Here is an 18,188-nt window from a genome sequence, read left to right as displayed (position 1 = left end):
TTATGAATGACAACATTTTATTGGGTTTACCTTATGCAAGACCATATAGATCTATCCCCTTAACCTCATACTTAGTTTGTACATGTTTAACATTGCATAAGATCATATAGAATAGTGATCTATGTAGTGATATGAGAATCTTATTCATCGATGTAAATGCTAGATTGAGGAGAAATGACACGTTCATTCCCTCTGATTACAAGTGTGATCATCTTCAATCATGCATTACAGTGGTCTGTGGATTATGACTTGAATGCAAAACAAACTGGGCACTTATAAGTATTAGGCTACAGATTTGATAAGTTTGTCCATCACATGAAATGATTATCTATGTCAAATGCTCAACCAGACAACCAGTTTGTGAAGGGCAATATAAGGTAATGTAGCAGTTAAACACCTCAAATGAAGTTACATCTTAACCAATCAAAACCAAAACACAAAAACAATCTCATCGCAGAAAAAAATTAAGTCTAAAAAGACCAAAATAAACTCAGAGCTGACGCAGGTACGTTTAATCCGTTTAAAAGTGAGAATCTCTAACATCGGAGAAGGATGGAAAGCAAGATTGTCTGCAACGCTCCAGCATAGGCTCTTAAGAAGTGTATGGAGTCATCTGTGTGGATATCAGCTCATGTGGAGTGCTAGTTTCCATTGGTGCAGTCACACAAGTCAGACGAATGTGTGTGAGGGAGTGCAAGACAGTACATAATTGGAAGGCTTCAGAATACTATAGCAAATGTAAACATAGCCTAGCTCTGGCAGGAAATCCAGTCTACTTTGATTAAAACTCTTTACAGATGTCAAATGTTGCACTTTAAAAGCCCTTGTGTGTGTGTTTGTGTGTATATCTATATCAAAAACATGCTTTCATACTTGTTTCCCCGACAATATAAAAATGGTTTTAGTCAAGTGTATACGTCTACATGTGAGTAAATGGAGGTTTGTGTGTAGTTAACAAGTCTATATGTACAAAGTGTGCCAGCGTTAAGAAAAGTTGACTTGTCCCCGACACATGGATCAATGTGTATGAAACACATAAGACATTGGATTTTGGTCATTGGGGGGAAAAAAAGGCAACACTAAATGATTATTTGTGAATGAAATATCCAACCTATCAAAAACCACACATCAAACCTGAAAACAACTTTCTATATATAAAAAAAAAGTGTTCTAAAATGCAGTATTTACATTTACAACATTACAGGCTTGTAAGCAATGTGCACATTTTTGTTTTGTTACACTGTAGTGCTTGTAATGTTGTGTACGAAATCTACACATTTCAAAATGCTTAGAAGAATCACAATGCAGGAAAAATACATCAGTCTTTTTTTGTGTGTAAATGTAACAGTCAACTTCATAGCCAGCCAAGTATAGCTTTGTTATTGGTTATCAAAACATGATCCAGGCATGTTATCAGTGTCAGGAATCTCCTGTACAAACAATGCAAAGTCAACGTCGTCAAGGTTTTCTAATTTTCTTAAAGATCCAGTATAAACAACTTCCATTCCAAGTTGTGATTTCTATACAGTGTACAAAACGTGCAGTTTTTTTTTTTTAAAGAGTTAAATATTAATATTGAATTTGGATTATTTACATCAAAACAAAAATCCTCTGGATATGAACAGAAAAAAAAGTCCTTCACCGCTGCCTTTGAGCAGTTCCTGTCCTCAAACCCCCCCCCCAACCCCCCATTACAAACACTTCCCCTCAAAATATCTTAATAAAAGTGATGTTCCCTCAAACATATAAAATAAACCAGTTAGGGAAACCTTAAAGTGTGTGGGGGGAAAAAAAACACCCTTGTCTCGAGGAGGTTTTTCCTGACGGGACAAAGAATAATATTGTAAAACAGAACTCATTTTAAACACCTCTGACTATATCGGCAGTTAACTTTGACTTATGAACATGAGGAGTTAAGAAAAATGTCTGGCAGGTTTAGGTTTAACTTGATATAGATTTGCACATTTATAGAGCGATATTACTTCTTCTAAAAGTCCACATTTGCAGAAGCAGCAGAAATCTTACTTTGAAACAATATTTTTGAGTGTGTTAAATGTATATCCAAAACTTAAACATGTTATCCTTATAATACAGGGGGGTAAACTTCCTGAACACATAATTATTTAATCCCACAGCTGGCCTTATCTGTGGGTCATAGTGTTACTAAGATGGCAAGATGGTGCCACAAACAGCTACACACATTTATTTTACAGTGATAAAATATCAATTAAAAAGCACTTCGTATCAGATATTCTGCTGTATCGCTGTGATAACCTTATTTAGTCTATGTTAAAATGGGACTTCCATATTTCTTTCTTAACAGGACACTTCCAACACCAATAAAAGCTGTGCAAGTGATAAATAACCTAATGCCTTAACCTACGGTATCTAATCTCCGACATATCTGTTCAGTTTTGATTGAAAGTTAAATGCTTCAAATGCATCTGGAAATGTGTGTGTTGTACTGCTGAGATCCTCATGATCATAAATATCAGTGTAACTGTTTGAAAACGTTGAGAAAATATTACTTTTTTTTAGGGTGAATTTGACATTGAATAGCCCAACTCTTTAACATGTGCTAGATAAATGCACAATTCCCTTCTTAACTTCTCTGAACAATGATTCTGATACTCAATAGATATAAAGACCATAGTGATCCCTTAGCAGACCCTCGAGTAGGAGGATATAAGAATTAACTCAATAGATGACCCTGAGTGAATCATTGGCCTTATATGATGACGGCCATTTTCTTTATAGCATAAAACATTTGTAGATAGCAATACTTTAGTCTCAATTAGAAAAAAAAAATTGCCACTAATTCTAAAACAAAGAAAAGGTCCAGTTTAAATGTACAGGCACAAATTGTCAGTAAACAGACTTATTTACATCAAAAGATACAAACTAAAATGGAGGGAAACCACAAAATAAATGCACAATCCCCTCCTTCTCCAAAATCTCCATTTTGCCAAACGTTCTTCCTCAGAGATGATATGTGAGCATCATAACACCTGGAGCTCATAATACTGAGTCCTCTTCACATCCGGGAACCCCGCTCCTGAAGGATCTGCAAAGACCAAAACATGATCACATTAACAAAAATGCCATGGTCTAAAACTTTGAATCTGTACAGTCCTTTGTGTTCAGGGTCATTCTGCATTTTTTACATATATAGACATTGAATTTATTGCGATAAACTCCTTGAGATGCAGCATCTCGTTTTCAAGGGGTCCCGACAATAGCAACAACTTACAGACATACATAAACAAAAAGCAAAACATGACAAACCACGTACAGTCTGTTAAGTAAAATTCAATCATTACAATTTGAGAGACAGTCGAGCAAATCAGTTTCATCAATAACAAGTGCAGAGCAGTTGAAAGTGAGATGTTTAAACATACCCAATGATGCAAGAGATCTAATAGCAGCAGGTAAAGTATTCCAGTCTGTTGGGGCTTTGAACATGAACGCTCTTCTGCCAATAGATGTTTTTGCAGAGGGGACAGAGAAATGTTTCTGAACAGAATGTCTAACTTGATGAATTGGCGAGTAGGGTACAAAATACTGCTTTAAATAAGCGGGATAGTTAAGATAAATTCATTTAAATATCAGCTGAAGCCAATGCGTGTGTCTTCTTACATTTAATGAAGGCCATTTAAGTTGGTTCTACATTGTGATGTGTACGAAAAGGACAACCAAGAACACATCTGCATAGTCTGTTGTAGGCTATGTTGAGTGGAGCAAGATCTGATTTATGTGCATTTTGGTAGACAACATCACAATAGTCCATAATCTGAAGAATAAGTTGAGAAGCAATTCTCTTACGGACATGTTAACTCCCTGCAACTGCATACCCTCCCAGACAGAAGCAATCAGACATTTCATCTAGAGTATGTGCTGGCTGAATCCAAGATGCTCTATTGGTCGCAGAGAAAAGGGAAACGCTTGCCCATGTGAGGAAAATAATAATAACTGATTGTAATGAAAAATAGTTCCGACAGCCCCACCTGTTTGGTTGGAAATCACTTATTCAATTGTTCCAAGTCAAATTCTTACATAATACTCCGTCCTTTAACTGACCTATCATTTTGTTTTAATTGTTTTTATGAATATCTTATCTTTGCAGGTCTATATGGTATTTGTAGCTGCATCTATAATGGTTTCTCACTTGTTGTGTAGAACACCAGGAATGAGCGCCATGAGCTATTTATATTAAGTATTACCTGCTTGCTACCTTAAACATTAGCACTACAATCATGTAGAAGAATTGGGAGGGATGAAACCCTCTTAATGGTCTCACATGCAGAGCACACAGAGTGAAATGTGTTCTCTGCATTTAACCCATCCTAGTACCAGGAGTCTAGCACTAGGAGCAGTGGGCAGCTATTGCACAGCGCCCGGGAGCAATGGGAGTGAGGGGGGGAGGGGGGTGTCCGGTGCCTTGCTCAAGGGCACCACGGCAGGGCAGTAGGTGAACTGGGACCTCTCCAAGTAGAAGTCCACACTCCATATTTTAGGTCTGGTCGGGGACTTGAACCGGCGACCCTACGGCTCACAGTCCAAGCCCCTACTGACTGAGCCACTGCCGGACAGATGCATCTTTCTATAGTGCTTCAAATAATACATAGTTTTCCTAATTAAGGCACTGTTTTTATTTAAAAGAAAGGACAGATTTAAAAACACAAGCCAGTGCAGTCAAAACATCAACTACTACTATGTCTAACAATGAAATGGACAATGGGAGCGTAGTAACCCACCCTTCCCTTCACATGTCATTGAGTGAGGGACAGTGAGTCAAACGGTAGCTGATGATGATGATGATGATGATTCAGCATGGAGTCCATTAACCAGGGCTGAGAGCAGGGCAATCATTACAAGGCTCTTATTTCCACTACTGAAACAAATGGAGCTCTTCCCATCTGGTTTAAAAAAAGGAGAGCAAAGAAGTATTCAACCGGCCTCAGCAGGAACCATCTGGCTTCTGATCATCCTTCCTTTGCTGTGGTTTAAGTATATTATCATCTTTGACATGTTGTTAAAAAATGCAACCTGCATCAAAGAGGCACGGGGAGAAAAGAGAGGGACCAATTGAAGAGGTGTGGTGGAGTGACTTTGAGCAGATGAGCGCTCTTCAGTGAGTCATAAAGAACCTAAATCAGAGTCGTTCATTTCTTAATCCATGACTTTGCCTCGCTCTGAGCAACATGCAGACACCACAGAAGAAGACGGGAAAGGGAGGTTGTGAAGTAATAGATCATATAAATGGTATGTCAAGAGAACAGGTGGTAAATAAAACTAATGGATTATTGTTGAGAGGGCCACATCACATCAACCCACAAAAAAACACTCAAATAAGATGCAAATGTGTCCAGGAGCACCTGTCTGCCTGCTGTAGTGACAACTGATTGCAAATGATGTCCTTTATTACAAACAATACGTTATAGAACAAGGAGAGATCTTTTTAGTTTGAAATTCTTTGCAGAGGACATAAAAGTATTCATACCTAGAGGGATACGATGCCCCTGGAAACAAGTAAGTCCCTTCTAAGTCTCTACATTTGTTTGAAAAATGCTCTGGTAGGGTTTACTCTTCCTATCAAAAGAAACGGCAGCATGACTACACAGAGTAACGGTGTGCTTCTCTGTGTGCAGTCGCCTTTAAGGTGTGAGGCCCCCGCAGGGACAAGCCGATGGGAGTTCGAATTCCTCGGGGCAGTGAACGCCTCCTGCTTCGCTCCCAAAGCCCAGGAGAAAATGGCAGACCTTCCACTTATCTGCAGACCTGTCCTCTCTTAATGCCCAGAGCACAGTCAAAATTAAAATGGTTAATGCCAGAGGACCAGCTAAACACGTCAAAATGTCTGTCGCTTTGCTTACATTTGTATCCCCTTCTCTCATCACTTGTGGTTTGCACAGGCATGCTGTTTTGTTAACTGGACTGAGTATCCACAATGTTCTCCTTCATAGAGCCTTCTCATCAATAAACCAGAGGGGCTTTCCGTCCCCTGGTGGCATGTTCATAAATGCAATGCATTTAAAACATTCAGCACAGGCCATCATTCACAGATGTTTGCTGTGGATGGATTTTCAAACCGGCCTCACACACACACACACTTACCTTGGCCTTCTCACTGGGCTCACTGTTTGTCCCGTATGATTGATTGTGCAGCTCCTTGGAGACTACGCACAGGAACTCGGATTGGTCTTCGTTTCCGTAGTTGTAAGAGGAGCCTATGCTGACCAGCTAGAGAGAGACATGAGAGCAGAGGAAGAATTAGCCTCAGACTTATAAAGCTGGTGGAAAAACAGTTACAAAGACTTTCAAGTAATGATAGACAACTAATCAAGGAGGACAGGTTCATGCAACTCAAATGTAAAGCTCCTCAAAAAGCTGTTTTGGAGCTCAAACTGGTTCAAACAGACTCATTTGAGTGTGCCCTGGGTAACTTTAACTCTTAGGATTGTTTGTATAATTAATTATCTTGCAGTTTTTGTCTAAAATAGATTCACCACATTGTATGGGATACAGAGGGGACGCCACATAAAAGGCCGGGGTGAGATTTAAACCCGGGATTACATCTTGGCACAATTAGATGTGACACCAAGACCACTAGGCCAACCCTCTTAATAGATTAAACTAATAAACCCATTGATAACATCTCGAGGCTCAAGAGTTTAAGAGGGGATAGAAATGTGTGGGTTTTAAGATACTACAATTACAAAAACGCAAACTGTGTTTTTTTAGGACCTGCAGAAATAACACAATCATGGGCAAACTGAAAACTAAAAAGCAAAGTTATGACAGAGGAATAAAATAATTGGTGGTCCACAGAAATAAAGCAATGATAATCAAATAAATGGCAGAAGAGACCCCACAGAAAGAAGAAAGATCACCAGCTGATAGTTCAATAAATACAGGTGCAAGGGCCCGAACACAGGGAGCAGACATGCTTCTTCTGGAAATGAACAGGGAAAAGGGAACGTGACACGAGAGGACCAGGATTGTTTACAACAAAAAGTTGGAGAAAATAATGTATGCAAAGTATTAGAAATAAGAGTATACTACAAAGCAAAGAAATGAGCAAACTACACAATTGCATAATCCCATCATTAAATGTTTTGACTCAGTGGTTTGAATGTTAGTAGGTCAAAGAAGAATGTGATTTCTCCAGTGCCTTAACTGCCATGTGAATTACGATCAATTCAATCAGTAGTAATTACAATGAGTCTGTTAACCCTTTAGCTCAGGGGGGTCAAACTCAATTTCATGGCGGTCCACATCAGCATTATGGTTGCACTAAAGGGCCGGTTGTAACTTTAAGACTATATAAATATACATATATAATAAATATAAAATAATGTATTATATTACATTATAGGCTCTGCATTGGATTATTATCAGTTCTGGTAATAACTCTATAATAACTACGTCTGAAAGCAGAAGTCTAGGGCACATCATTGAAAGCAAATATTCAACAATTACACCAATTGTAGTGTTTATTATATTCTTTGCAAGCTCTTGCGGGCCACATTACATGAGGCTTTAGCTGCATGTTTTACCAGTGGAAGACAAAACCAAATTCAACCAAATGATATGTAAAGCTCCTGCTTGTTACAGCAGGTGTTTTTTTGCATTGAGCATCACATATGTCAGTCAGAAAAATTATTGTGATGAAAAGCATGGCTTCTTAAAATACAATAGGCGTGGTCATTTCTAGTTTCCCTGTTCCAAGTCATGTCGGTTGGAATAAAAGACACAAGAGGATCATTTAAAAAAGGGAGGACATAAGATGTTTTTAAACCAACTGCATGCACACCTTTCAAAACATGAGAAAGAAAGAAAATGGTGTTCCTGAATAACTGCTGAATGTTAAGTGTGTGTACACTGCAGGCTACATGTATACTGTCTGTGCCCAGGTGTGCATGTTCAGACATGCAGCTCCTCATTAGCCGCTGCTGCCGGAGACTTGTTGTTAAGCAATCTCTCTCACATTAGTACTCAACGCAGACCAAATCATCTCAACTACCTACCATGGATTCCACTTGTCACGCTGCTTAAGACTCGACACGCACCAAATCCTAAGGCTTTCAGGGTAAAATACACTTCAACAAATTGTCTATATTAATGCAGCCTTAACGCAGCAGTAGGTCTTTAAATCTCATCTCCCTAAAAGACTTTCCTGCGCTGACGACCAAGCTTTAAGCTTTGCATAAGGAGTGTTTCTAGGAGTTTCCATCTGACCTTTGTAAGGAGATTAGAGAGATTTCAGCTCTAATGGGGGAGCCAGTGATCCCCTGTCTCAGGGAAATTCATTCACACAACACAACACCCAGACTCATTAGAAATACTAGCTCCGGCTCAACATAACTCATGTAAACTAGGTCTGTTCACTCTTAATGTTTGAATCTGTTGACAAGAAGATAGGGAGGATAACAGGGAGGATAACAGTTCATCACTACCAGCACCAAAAACAGCCAAGTGGCTAAATTAAAGCAGAACACACAGAGCTGTGGAAAGGCTTAAAAACTGTGAATGCAGTATGAAAAAAAAAAGCATAATAAAACAGAATCACAGACAAGAAGAGAAAAGGTGTCATGTTCTCTTAGCCTCACTGGTGAGCAAGCAGTACAAATGAACACAAAAAAAGACCAACAGCTATGAGTCTACTTGGGACAAACATGGCCGACGGGGTGTGTATGGACAACATGGGGACCATGCAGTGACCAGCCCGTGGACAGAAAGTTGTTAGACACACCTGTCCGCTGTTGTTTGGCAAAGCAGACGCCTCTCCCTTCACCTCCCTTGACACAATCAGCAGAAACTCTGACTGGTGGGCCCGCCCGTAACCTATACTGACAAGCTGCAACAACCAATCAGAGCACAGAAAGGGATGCCCGGATCATGTATGCGGACATTGAAAAAATATATGTGAGTAGCCATTTCCAATATTTAGGATTGGACTTTTTCTGGGTCAATGTGAGCATAGCGGGGTGGGTGAAGCAACATGAAAGGAGGATTGCTGCTGTCCATCCTGCAGGAGGAGACTTACCTGCTCGAACTTCCAGCCGTCGGACATGGTGGACACCATCTGCGTGAGCTCCTCCTCCTGGCACTGCAGCACCCGGTACACATGCTTCACTGGAACCTGAGAGGGGGACCACGGGAGAGAGGGAAAGGGAGAGATAACACAAAATTAACAGGACAGGAGTGAGTGACACATTCATAGAGAAATCGGTTTAAATAAGAACCTGGTGTACCTGTGATGTTTTACAGTCGCTTTCCCTGATCTTGTCCTTGATGAGCTTTATTAATGATGTGATGTTGTAGAATTCGGCTTCTTCTAGCACGCCTAAAGCAGAACAAAAGAAACATTTAGGCTTTTAAAAAAGGCACATTTATTCTGGTACTGCTAGAAAGTGCATCTACTTTAGGGATTTTGATGTGATTGCAAAATGTTGAAATCTATTCTTATATTCTAAATCATATGAATTGTATTTTGTTAAAACTGAGGGCAGTTCTGATTGATTGCCATATTTCTTTGCTACATTAATATTACATTACCTTTTTTTAAATATCTATTAAACCGGTCACAATGAGTCATTTTGGGGGACGATGTATTGTCCCAGAAATAATTAGCAATAATATTTTTTTATTTTTTATTTAAAAGGCTGTTTTAGGCCACTGAAAGAATGATTATATAATATAGTAATAAAGCAAGAACTTCGTAAGAGTAATAATCAATACGATTATTAGGAGATTGGAATAGGAGTAATAAAAAACACAAAGATATTCTAGAAAAATGTAATATAAAACATGACCCAACAGCATGTCGATCCATTTCATACGATCACTTGATAATGTAAAAGGTAAATGTAATGACAGCCAATCCACAGTAATGAACTCAAATATTGAGAACAGGTATTCACAAGTGTGTTACCAATGTGTTTATTGTGCTACAGACAGCTGTATTTTGGAACACATTTCTTGGAGTTCATCTCCACGGAGACGTTACCTTCCTCTGCCAGGTCCCTGTTGAGCACCAGTTTGCCGTGCCTCAAGTAGTTCAGCACCGGCCCAAAGTATGTCGGGTCTCTGTCTATGAGATAGGCACCAGTTTCATCCTGAAAAGCAGAGGAATAGGAGGGTAAGAAGATAAAAAGAACAACACAGTTTTCACTCTTTCAATATTCGCTTCAACAGCCTGGTTTTTAGTTAAACCTGAAGCACAGATAGCAATATTCATTTTGTGGATGCAGTTAAGAGAACAAGAAGAAAAGAGAATAGAAGAGATTCAAAATCCTTTCATCGTACATTTTATTTCCCATTTCCATATTGCCAGTGTTGCTTTAATAAGGAGACAATGAGCAGGCTTAAATCAGATGAGAAATATAATCTGTGGAGGGAAAAAACAACACATCAGTGAACAAAACTCAAGGGATGAGAATTATGAGGTCAGCTCCTGTGCTGATAATCTCTACAGGGGTTTAAAGCACATGCGCGCACAGAGGAAAACACGGACGGCAGCTTTGGGATATCACTTCAATATTCCCACAGGCCTTGGGTTTGATCCCAATTTCACCACAACCACTGGGTATTCCCTCTATTTCTGTAAGTACTGCGATTAGAACGACTCTGTCTCGTGGGGGAAGAGGACGCTAAAACAATTAGAGCAGAACGTAAAAAGATTCGGAACAGAAGGCTGAATCCACCGAGGGGAGCGGGAGGAAGCACCTTGGCTTTCAACAATTAGCCTCGTCTGTTACAAAGACGGACTAACGCATGTGCAGCCAACTCTAGTTTCACAGCAAAAGTAGCTTAACACGATGCAAATTTAATGAGTCAAACACGCATTGGCATTTAGTAAAACACTGCAGGCACGGACGACAGGCCTTAAGCTAATTCTGTGCTAATTCTCAGTGCTGCAGGATGTTTGACTTTGCATCGGTCGAGCGACATGGCTTCAGGAGCACATTTGCTGGTTGGTGCAATATTGTCATACACTGCAAAGAAGGATGTGCACATTTCAGTTAGCTCTCAGGCCGAGAGATGGATTCAGCTGAAAACCCATTCATCTTTCCAATAATGAGAAACGGTCCCAGTGCATTTCCTTTTGTAATGAATCTGAACCCTCCTGGCTAGTTGACCTCCTTTCCAATGCAAAAAGATCCCACTGGAGCTCTATTCTGGTCGTAATGCCCCGCGTCAGTTCTTTACATTTCTATAGTGAAGTGCACAAGCTTAAGCTTAAGCGGGCCTGCATGGAGGAAACAGACGAGACTCAAGCTGCAAAGCTAACCACGTACAAACCACACAGTGCATATAGTGGTTAAGCTTCAACTCGTGGTTTCCATGAGCATCACCGGTTTGTATTTTTAATTCCTGTCAAACATATCTCCATCTTGTACCTATTGTGTGCTTTCTGAATACAATCACAGTCCTGAAACTTGCCATTGCAGCATCCGAGCACAGTTGTTATTAGCATTACTCCCTAAATCTATCAAAGCTTTTTTACAGCAAAAACTATGACGGAGAAGTTTAAGTTATTAAGTCTTACAATTTCAGCAATGACTAATGGCGCGTTTCCACTGCAGCGGGGTAGCCCCGTCTAAGCGTCCCTAAGCGTCCTCGCTCTGGCCTCGGGCTGCCTCGCTGGCCGGCCCAGGCCGTGGCGCATTTCCATTACAGTTTAGGACCTGGGGTAGCAACGCAGTGTAGGCGGGGCGATCGGCTTTGTTTTTGTTCACATTTCGAGTTGTTCCGTCGAGCTCCCGCTGGATTTGATCATCCCCAATGAGATGTAGGAACGTCGTCACCTCCTCGGTCGACCACGGTGTGCTTTTCTTATTAGACGTAGCCATTTTTGTAGCTCATCCGTTTACAAAATGCTGTTTATAAAAATGCTGCAAGCTTGCTTCTAAATATATATGCGACGCTAGGGATGAACTCGCGCGCGATCTTGTGACGATTCTCTCTGACCAATCAGCAGTCGAGAGTGTTGACGTCACTAGTTCAGCCCTGGCCCTGGTCTGAGGGAACCACGATTTTATGAGGCCGGAAAAAGAGGGAAAAAGTACCCGCTGGCCGGTACTAGGCTATATGGAAACGCCACCAAAAACCGGCCTGGCCGCTTGAGGACGGTTAAGGACGCTTAAACGGGGCTACCCGCTGCAGTGGAAACGCGCCATAATATCACTCATTGTACCTTTTGTGTGAGGGGTCAAAATGTCTGTCTTGGCATAAGATGTGATAAACTTTAGTTTTACTTCATATTTTTCTCTTGATTAAGTGCATCGCCACTGGAATGGCTCTGAGTTTGGGAACTACTGCTGTAACAATAACTTTCCGAGGAGCAGGCCGAAAATATCCCCAGTGCTCTTGAAAATAGGGAAATCTTTCAAAATAATTCAGTTGCTAAATTTGATATGCTTAAATATAAACACGTTGCCGATATGTTTGCCTAGTTATTACAGGGGTATTTGGAAAGCCTGAGAGTTAAGGATGTCTCCTCTCAATTCCCTTTTGGCTCTACACCATCAACAATCACATAAACACACCGTTTTTTGGGGTTGTTTATTTTAGGGTGTTTCCCTTGATGGGATGTATTAAACTTGGATGAATGGAAGGTTGATATGGGCCTGTCACCTTTACCCTGAAAACGTTTTGACATGTGACAGTAGGACTCACAGGAGTACATTTAATCAATCAAGTCATTTAACCCGTTTTGGTGTCAGGGTTCCTTGTATTCAGCATGCCGGCTCACTGTCATTTTGGGACACCTGAGTCATCGGAAATAGTATTACAACACCTGCGCTTATCCTACTATGACCAGTGAAAAGGTCTGCTGTGAAAAAAGGCTGATGCACTATACAAATAAACTATTGTACGATGCCTTAAAACACTCCCACTGATCAAACCCTCAAAGCTACCATGGGTGTGTACTCGTCTCCTTCTGTAAACATGTAGCTTTTGAACCCGTTATGATGATGAGCCTGTTCTGGGTGGACATGCATCTACGAGAGAGGGGGCCATTTAGACAAAGGGGACAGTGTCTTTAATACAAAACAAAAGACTGTCTCTGGGGGCCCGGGCTGGGGAGCACTGGGCAACGAGCAGAGGAGACCGTGTGACAATAGAAAGAGGTCGGTTGGGATGTGCTATAAAACGGGCAGAAAAACTAAAAGGGAAATATGAATACATTGAGGGAATGAGTGTGAAAATCAGTCTGTGAAAGTTCACCATCTTTGTGTAACAATACAAGTGATGACTGTTACCAAAATAGACACTATATATTCAGACATGAATTATTAATTGAATAAAAACGTTAGATTTACACGGGACAAGGCTTAAACCAACAACATCAGATGATATAAACAAATACCCCGACAAATGTCAACAACGCCTACAATAACTACCAAAACTAGGTCAGTTCAGTGTAGGTCAGGCGAGCTACGTGGTGTTTTGTGGTTTGGCCATGCAAACATATTTAAAGTGCAAAGCATCCATATAAACAGTAACAAAAGCAAAGCCTTACGACTGGATTCCAACTGAAGCCAAGTTAAAATTGGGCCAATTAGAAGGGAAGGCTTCACAGTAAAGGGAAGTGTAGCGTATTAACCTTATCATACACACAATACATATCCTCCCACAGGAAATACCATGGTGACCCACCCTCCAAGCATGTGATGTCCATAGGGCTTTCTGCAGATACATTGAAAGTCAATCCATAATTCAACAAAATGACAAGTCTCTTCATGTTTGCTCCGGAGTACAACAGTGGGTGTGCACCAAACGTTCAAATGGAACAATTCTGCAATTCAAGCCAGACAGGTGTGGGTAAATGCACGGCTACATTTCATACAGCCCTTTAAAGTAATACTGCAGATGGTAAACATTTATCACAAAAGGGAAAATGGAGTCATTTCTAATTAGCTCAGAGCAGGAATAAAAAGAAAGGAAAGCATTATCAAACGCTGCTCGGACTTCACTGCAGTCGAGTAAAAGCCCAGTGCAGAAACACCGCTTAAAGATGTTTCAGTAGATCTCCTGAGTCAAATGACTGTAGCTACTTAGCCAAGTGGAAGTCTGATCCTTGTAGAGTTGGAGCCAGGAGTCCCTCCGGAGTTCAAACCGTAATGGCATAGTCAAATAGCCTTCATCTGCTAAATAATACACACCATCACATCGAGGCTATATTATGCAAAACCATCTCATATTTCAAGATAGTTCACACTGCATTTGAATGAGAGTTTAACCTTTCACTAAGGCCGAGAGGAAAGACTAGCCTTTCTTTGATTTTTTCATTTCAACAAGGCAACACCATCAGTGCGTTTTTGCAGAGCAATTTATGATGGAGCAGTGCTGCAGGCAGTAAATGAACGGCTCCTTTTAAAGAAGTCCCCTAAAAGCTTTGCTGTCATTACAAGAGGCCGTTAAGTAGCTCTACGGCTAAGCTGGCAAGCCAGAAAGTCACTGCAACCTGGAGCTTTCTCCTGGCATAAGAAACGGGTATTGCAATAGAAGTGAAATGATTGACTTTGGTGCAGAATAATATTGCACATGACGACATTTTAATTCACTGAAACACAAGGCTATGATCAACTGTAAGGGACTGGATTATGAGGACTGAGTTGCTTTAACACTAATGAGGCCAATAGTATTCTGCAGTGTCCTGTTGAGCACTTACTGCAAGAAGACCGAGCAGGAGGAGACCGAGAAATCACCGTTAAATATTTACGTTGCCTCCCACAGTTTGCTCAGGCGTGACATACAAGCTGGATAGGGCTTTAAATGCAGCCATATTTCTCTCACACATCCTGCAGGGAAGTTCTTTGGGCAGCAAAAGGATATAAATATGAAAAGAGTAAAGATGCTGAAGGAACACGAGTCCTTTGTGATGGGGTGCTTGAAGGATTGATGCAGCTCTCAAAGCTAGAAGGCTGGGTCTCTACTTGAGAGGTCCTGAGCTGAGTAGCTTGAGGGCGGGAGTTGGTTGGATGCCTATTGAAAACTCTCAGCCCGTTGATTAGACAATTATCAATTTTGAAAACAATACCTGATTATGATCTTGCTGCACAAATTAGTCACATAAGTCTCAACAAACCTAGTTTTAATATCGCAATCATGACAAGAATGAGTAGCATGTCAACTGCGTGGTAAACTATTTGAAAAGAATATTTGTAAAGATAAGACTTTTGCTGTTATGGCCGTGCACGTGACAGCACTTCCTCCACTTTCTCCCTGATCAACCCCAATGTGCAAAAGAGGCTCCAGTCAACAACATGAATAATGCAGTTCTCCTCAAGTGTCCTGCTTATGCACGTCCGCCTGCGTGACTGAATACTGAACACTGAACCACTCATTTCCTTGGCTGGGAAACACAATACTGCATTCGCCCAAAAACAGAGCTCTTCAATGATCTGTTACTCGGCTTTCTATTCTCTTGCAGGAGGAGACAGATCTGTTACTCGGCTTCCTATTCTCTTGCAGGATTGAGTGATGCAAAGAAACCTGGCCTTCTTAGGTCAGTTGTAGATTAGATCAAATCCTGTCAAGGTAAATAGTTTTGAGACACGCGTGTAAGTGATGTGATATAATATCTAATGATATCCTTTACGGGAAGCTATCTTAAATGAGACCGCCTGTAGGAGAGTGGTGCGGTAATGGCTTGAGAGTCTGATACACACTTAAGACAAGGGGATTGAGATGGACTGATCCGTTACTCATGGGAGGATAAACTGACAAAATAGCAAGCTGATTATTGAGAGATTAAGATATTGCATGAAAATACGAGATGAGCCACGGCTTCAGCTTAGTATAAAAACGAGGGCAGGGGTGAAGATTAAAATGGGCAAGTAGATGAAAACAATGAATAATGGGGCAGTAAAATGAACGATGAAAAGCAGAGCACATTACACTATGCATACAGACACTAATACATTGTGTTCGACAGTGCCGGCGGCCTTAAAGCACACAGTGCTGTTAAAACCAGCAGATGGACCAACAGAGAGAAGTCTGCTTCTGGAGCATTGAGGCCATTCAGGCAGATGAGTGACTTCATCCCCAGCTCTCAGTTGTCAGCAGCACCTCACCCCACTTGGCAATGACTTATGTGCTCATTAGGGGAGCCTCGCCACCAGCACACAGGCTGATTACTGCAGAGCAAACAGAGCAGAGTAACAGACTAACCCCGGGAGAGAGAGGGGGAGAAAACACAAATTGATCGAGCAATAAAGTATTATATGTGTAGATCATTTGAGAAGTTAATTATAGCACTTGTGGACATTACTATCCCCGGATGAGTCAAAGAACTTTAGATATAAAGTGCAGCAAAACCAATATTAATCTGGACACACCTTTTACATTTAATATGCTAACACTTAATGTCAATAATATCCTACTTCTAAATTGTGTTAGCTGTAATTAGCGCTTCATAGTGAATATATTACAGATAGTCTACAGATGTATATATTTTCACTGTCAATATGAATGTATATATTTTACGTTTGTTAATTTTCACATTGTGTGCAATGCCTTGTTTACATGCTGCTGTGACGAAAATAAATCCCTAATTGGGATCAATAAAGTAAATCTATTCTAAACGAATTTAATATGATAAAATATTGATTTCAAGATGTTGTCTTTAGAAGAAGCCCTATTAAATATTTGAATGCAATTATTATTGTTGCAGCAGAGCAAAAATAACCCACTTACGGTTTACATTAAATATTAAAGTATCTACAGTCATACACAAATTCGAGTTACATTATATATAGCAAATGTGTAACAGTAGTTGTTTGTCAATAATGGAGAAAATTAGATTGGTGTCACTATTGCTGACATTTGACACCTCGATGAGTGCATTGCAATGCAAACGGCCTCAGATAGGGAAAGTTTACAACTGCTGGGCGACTTAATATTTTCACTGGAAAAGCTATGTGACTCCATTAAACACTTTAAGACACATATAGGTTAGTGCAATAGCAAACCATTTATCCTGTTAAATAACCCGTGGATTTATAAAGAGAACTGGATACAGCAATGGATGTGGGACCCCGTTCATTCCTATGAAAGTTCATCAGTCGCGCATGAAGCCCTAAATGGGGCGACAGTATATTCAGAAAGTAACCGTAGGTGGGCTCATTGAGCATGCGCACTTGAGTTTTCCCCTCCGATCTCCTGCTCTCGGCTCAGTCATATGTAGAATAAAATGACTGTAGATTCAGGCTTTCAGCGTTTACACCCTAATGATTTAAACACGGGTTATAAAAGTGTTTGTATTGGAGAGTTGATTTATTAATTTGTTTAAATGATCCGCTGGACAAACGTTTTGAGCTAAATTACGTCACGGGTACTACCGCCGTTTGGCCACTACGAACATTAGCATCAACGTCTGGCTCAGAAAGATCGAATGTCATGTGGTGACTGTCGGAATCTAGCTAGCTTACCGTGCTAATGCTACCTAGCCACAGAAAAAAATCGAGTAAGCACCAAGTACAAAGAAACACAAATGTTTACAAAGTGTTGGGTCTGGTTAAGCAAGCTGATAAACGCAGGCAACAGCCACCATAACTGCTTAAAAAAATAAAGTGAGCAAAAATTAGAATTTTTTGTGTAAAAATAAAAAAAGTTAGCGCTCCTATAACTACAGTGCTAGCTAGCTTAGCATTTACCTTGTCGGAGTCGAGCTCTGGGTCAGCTTGGCTCAGTCTGTACAGAAAGGATTTTGGATCTCGACACAGCGTCTGTCTCGTTGTTAAAAAATAGGTTCCCCCGACGTTCAGCCGAATCCACTTCGATGACCCCATACAGGCTGAAGTGCTTCTCTCCCCCAGAGAATGGGCCAAACATCTCCGGTGTCCGGAGCTGCTTGTCTCGGAGCTGTTCTCTGCCATCCCTCTCCTCGTCTCCTCCGCCCTCGCTTCGGCTGTGTGCGGCTGACAAGAAATATCTCAGCTGCAGCCACTAAAAACTTGGGAGTCCACGATTCATGCAAAGCAGACTGCCAGCGCCTCAGCCACTCCTACCAACCCACTCCAGCAGCACTGACAGCCACTTGTATTATCCGCAGATAAAAGGTCCTCCTCTTGATACTGACAGCCTGGAAATGTCACATCGTATTAAAATGTCATTTTTAGCAGAGGGGGAGAAGTACTCAGATCTTGTAATGTAAGTGAAGTACCACAGTGTAGGAA

The 18,188-nt window shown here is 40.8% G+C and overlaps 1 protein-coding gene across 2 annotated transcripts; it reads right to left on the bottom strand.

The window, feature by feature from the left end:
• Nucleotides 1–18,052, bottom strand: kctd5b (potassium channel tetramerization domain containing 5b). Of its 2 annotated transcripts, XM_034214787.1 has the most exons (7): nucleotides 17,667–18,052; nucleotides 10,010–10,118; nucleotides 9,255–9,346; nucleotides 9,047–9,142; nucleotides 8,753–8,857; nucleotides 6,115–6,240; nucleotides 1–3,064 (listed from the first exon to the last, which is right to left on the bottom strand). In XM_034214787.1, exons 1-7 carry the CDS (start codon nucleotides 17,886–17,888, stop codon nucleotides 3,035–3,037), a joined length of 780 nt encoding a protein of 259 aa, XP_034070678.1. In that variant the 5' UTR covers nucleotides 17,889–18,052; the 3' UTR covers nucleotides 1–3,034. The 2 variants fall into 2 exon arrangements, with proteins under 2 accessions (XP_034070678.1, XP_034070679.1); XM_034214788.1 differs by lacking the exon at nucleotides 8,753–8,857 and having other exon boundaries at nucleotides 17,667–18,048.
• Between the last annotated feature and the right edge of the window lie 136 nt (nucleotides 18,053–18,188).

The sequence above is a fragment of the Gymnodraco acuticeps genome, unplaced genomic scaffold (assembly GCF_902827175.1).
Source record: "Gymnodraco acuticeps unplaced genomic scaffold, fGymAcu1.1, whole genome shotgun sequence".
Classification (NCBI taxonomy): domain Eukaryota; kingdom Metazoa; phylum Chordata; class Actinopteri; order Perciformes; family Bathydraconidae; genus Gymnodraco; species Gymnodraco acuticeps.
This window is presented reverse-complemented; position numbering and strand designations above follow the sequence as displayed.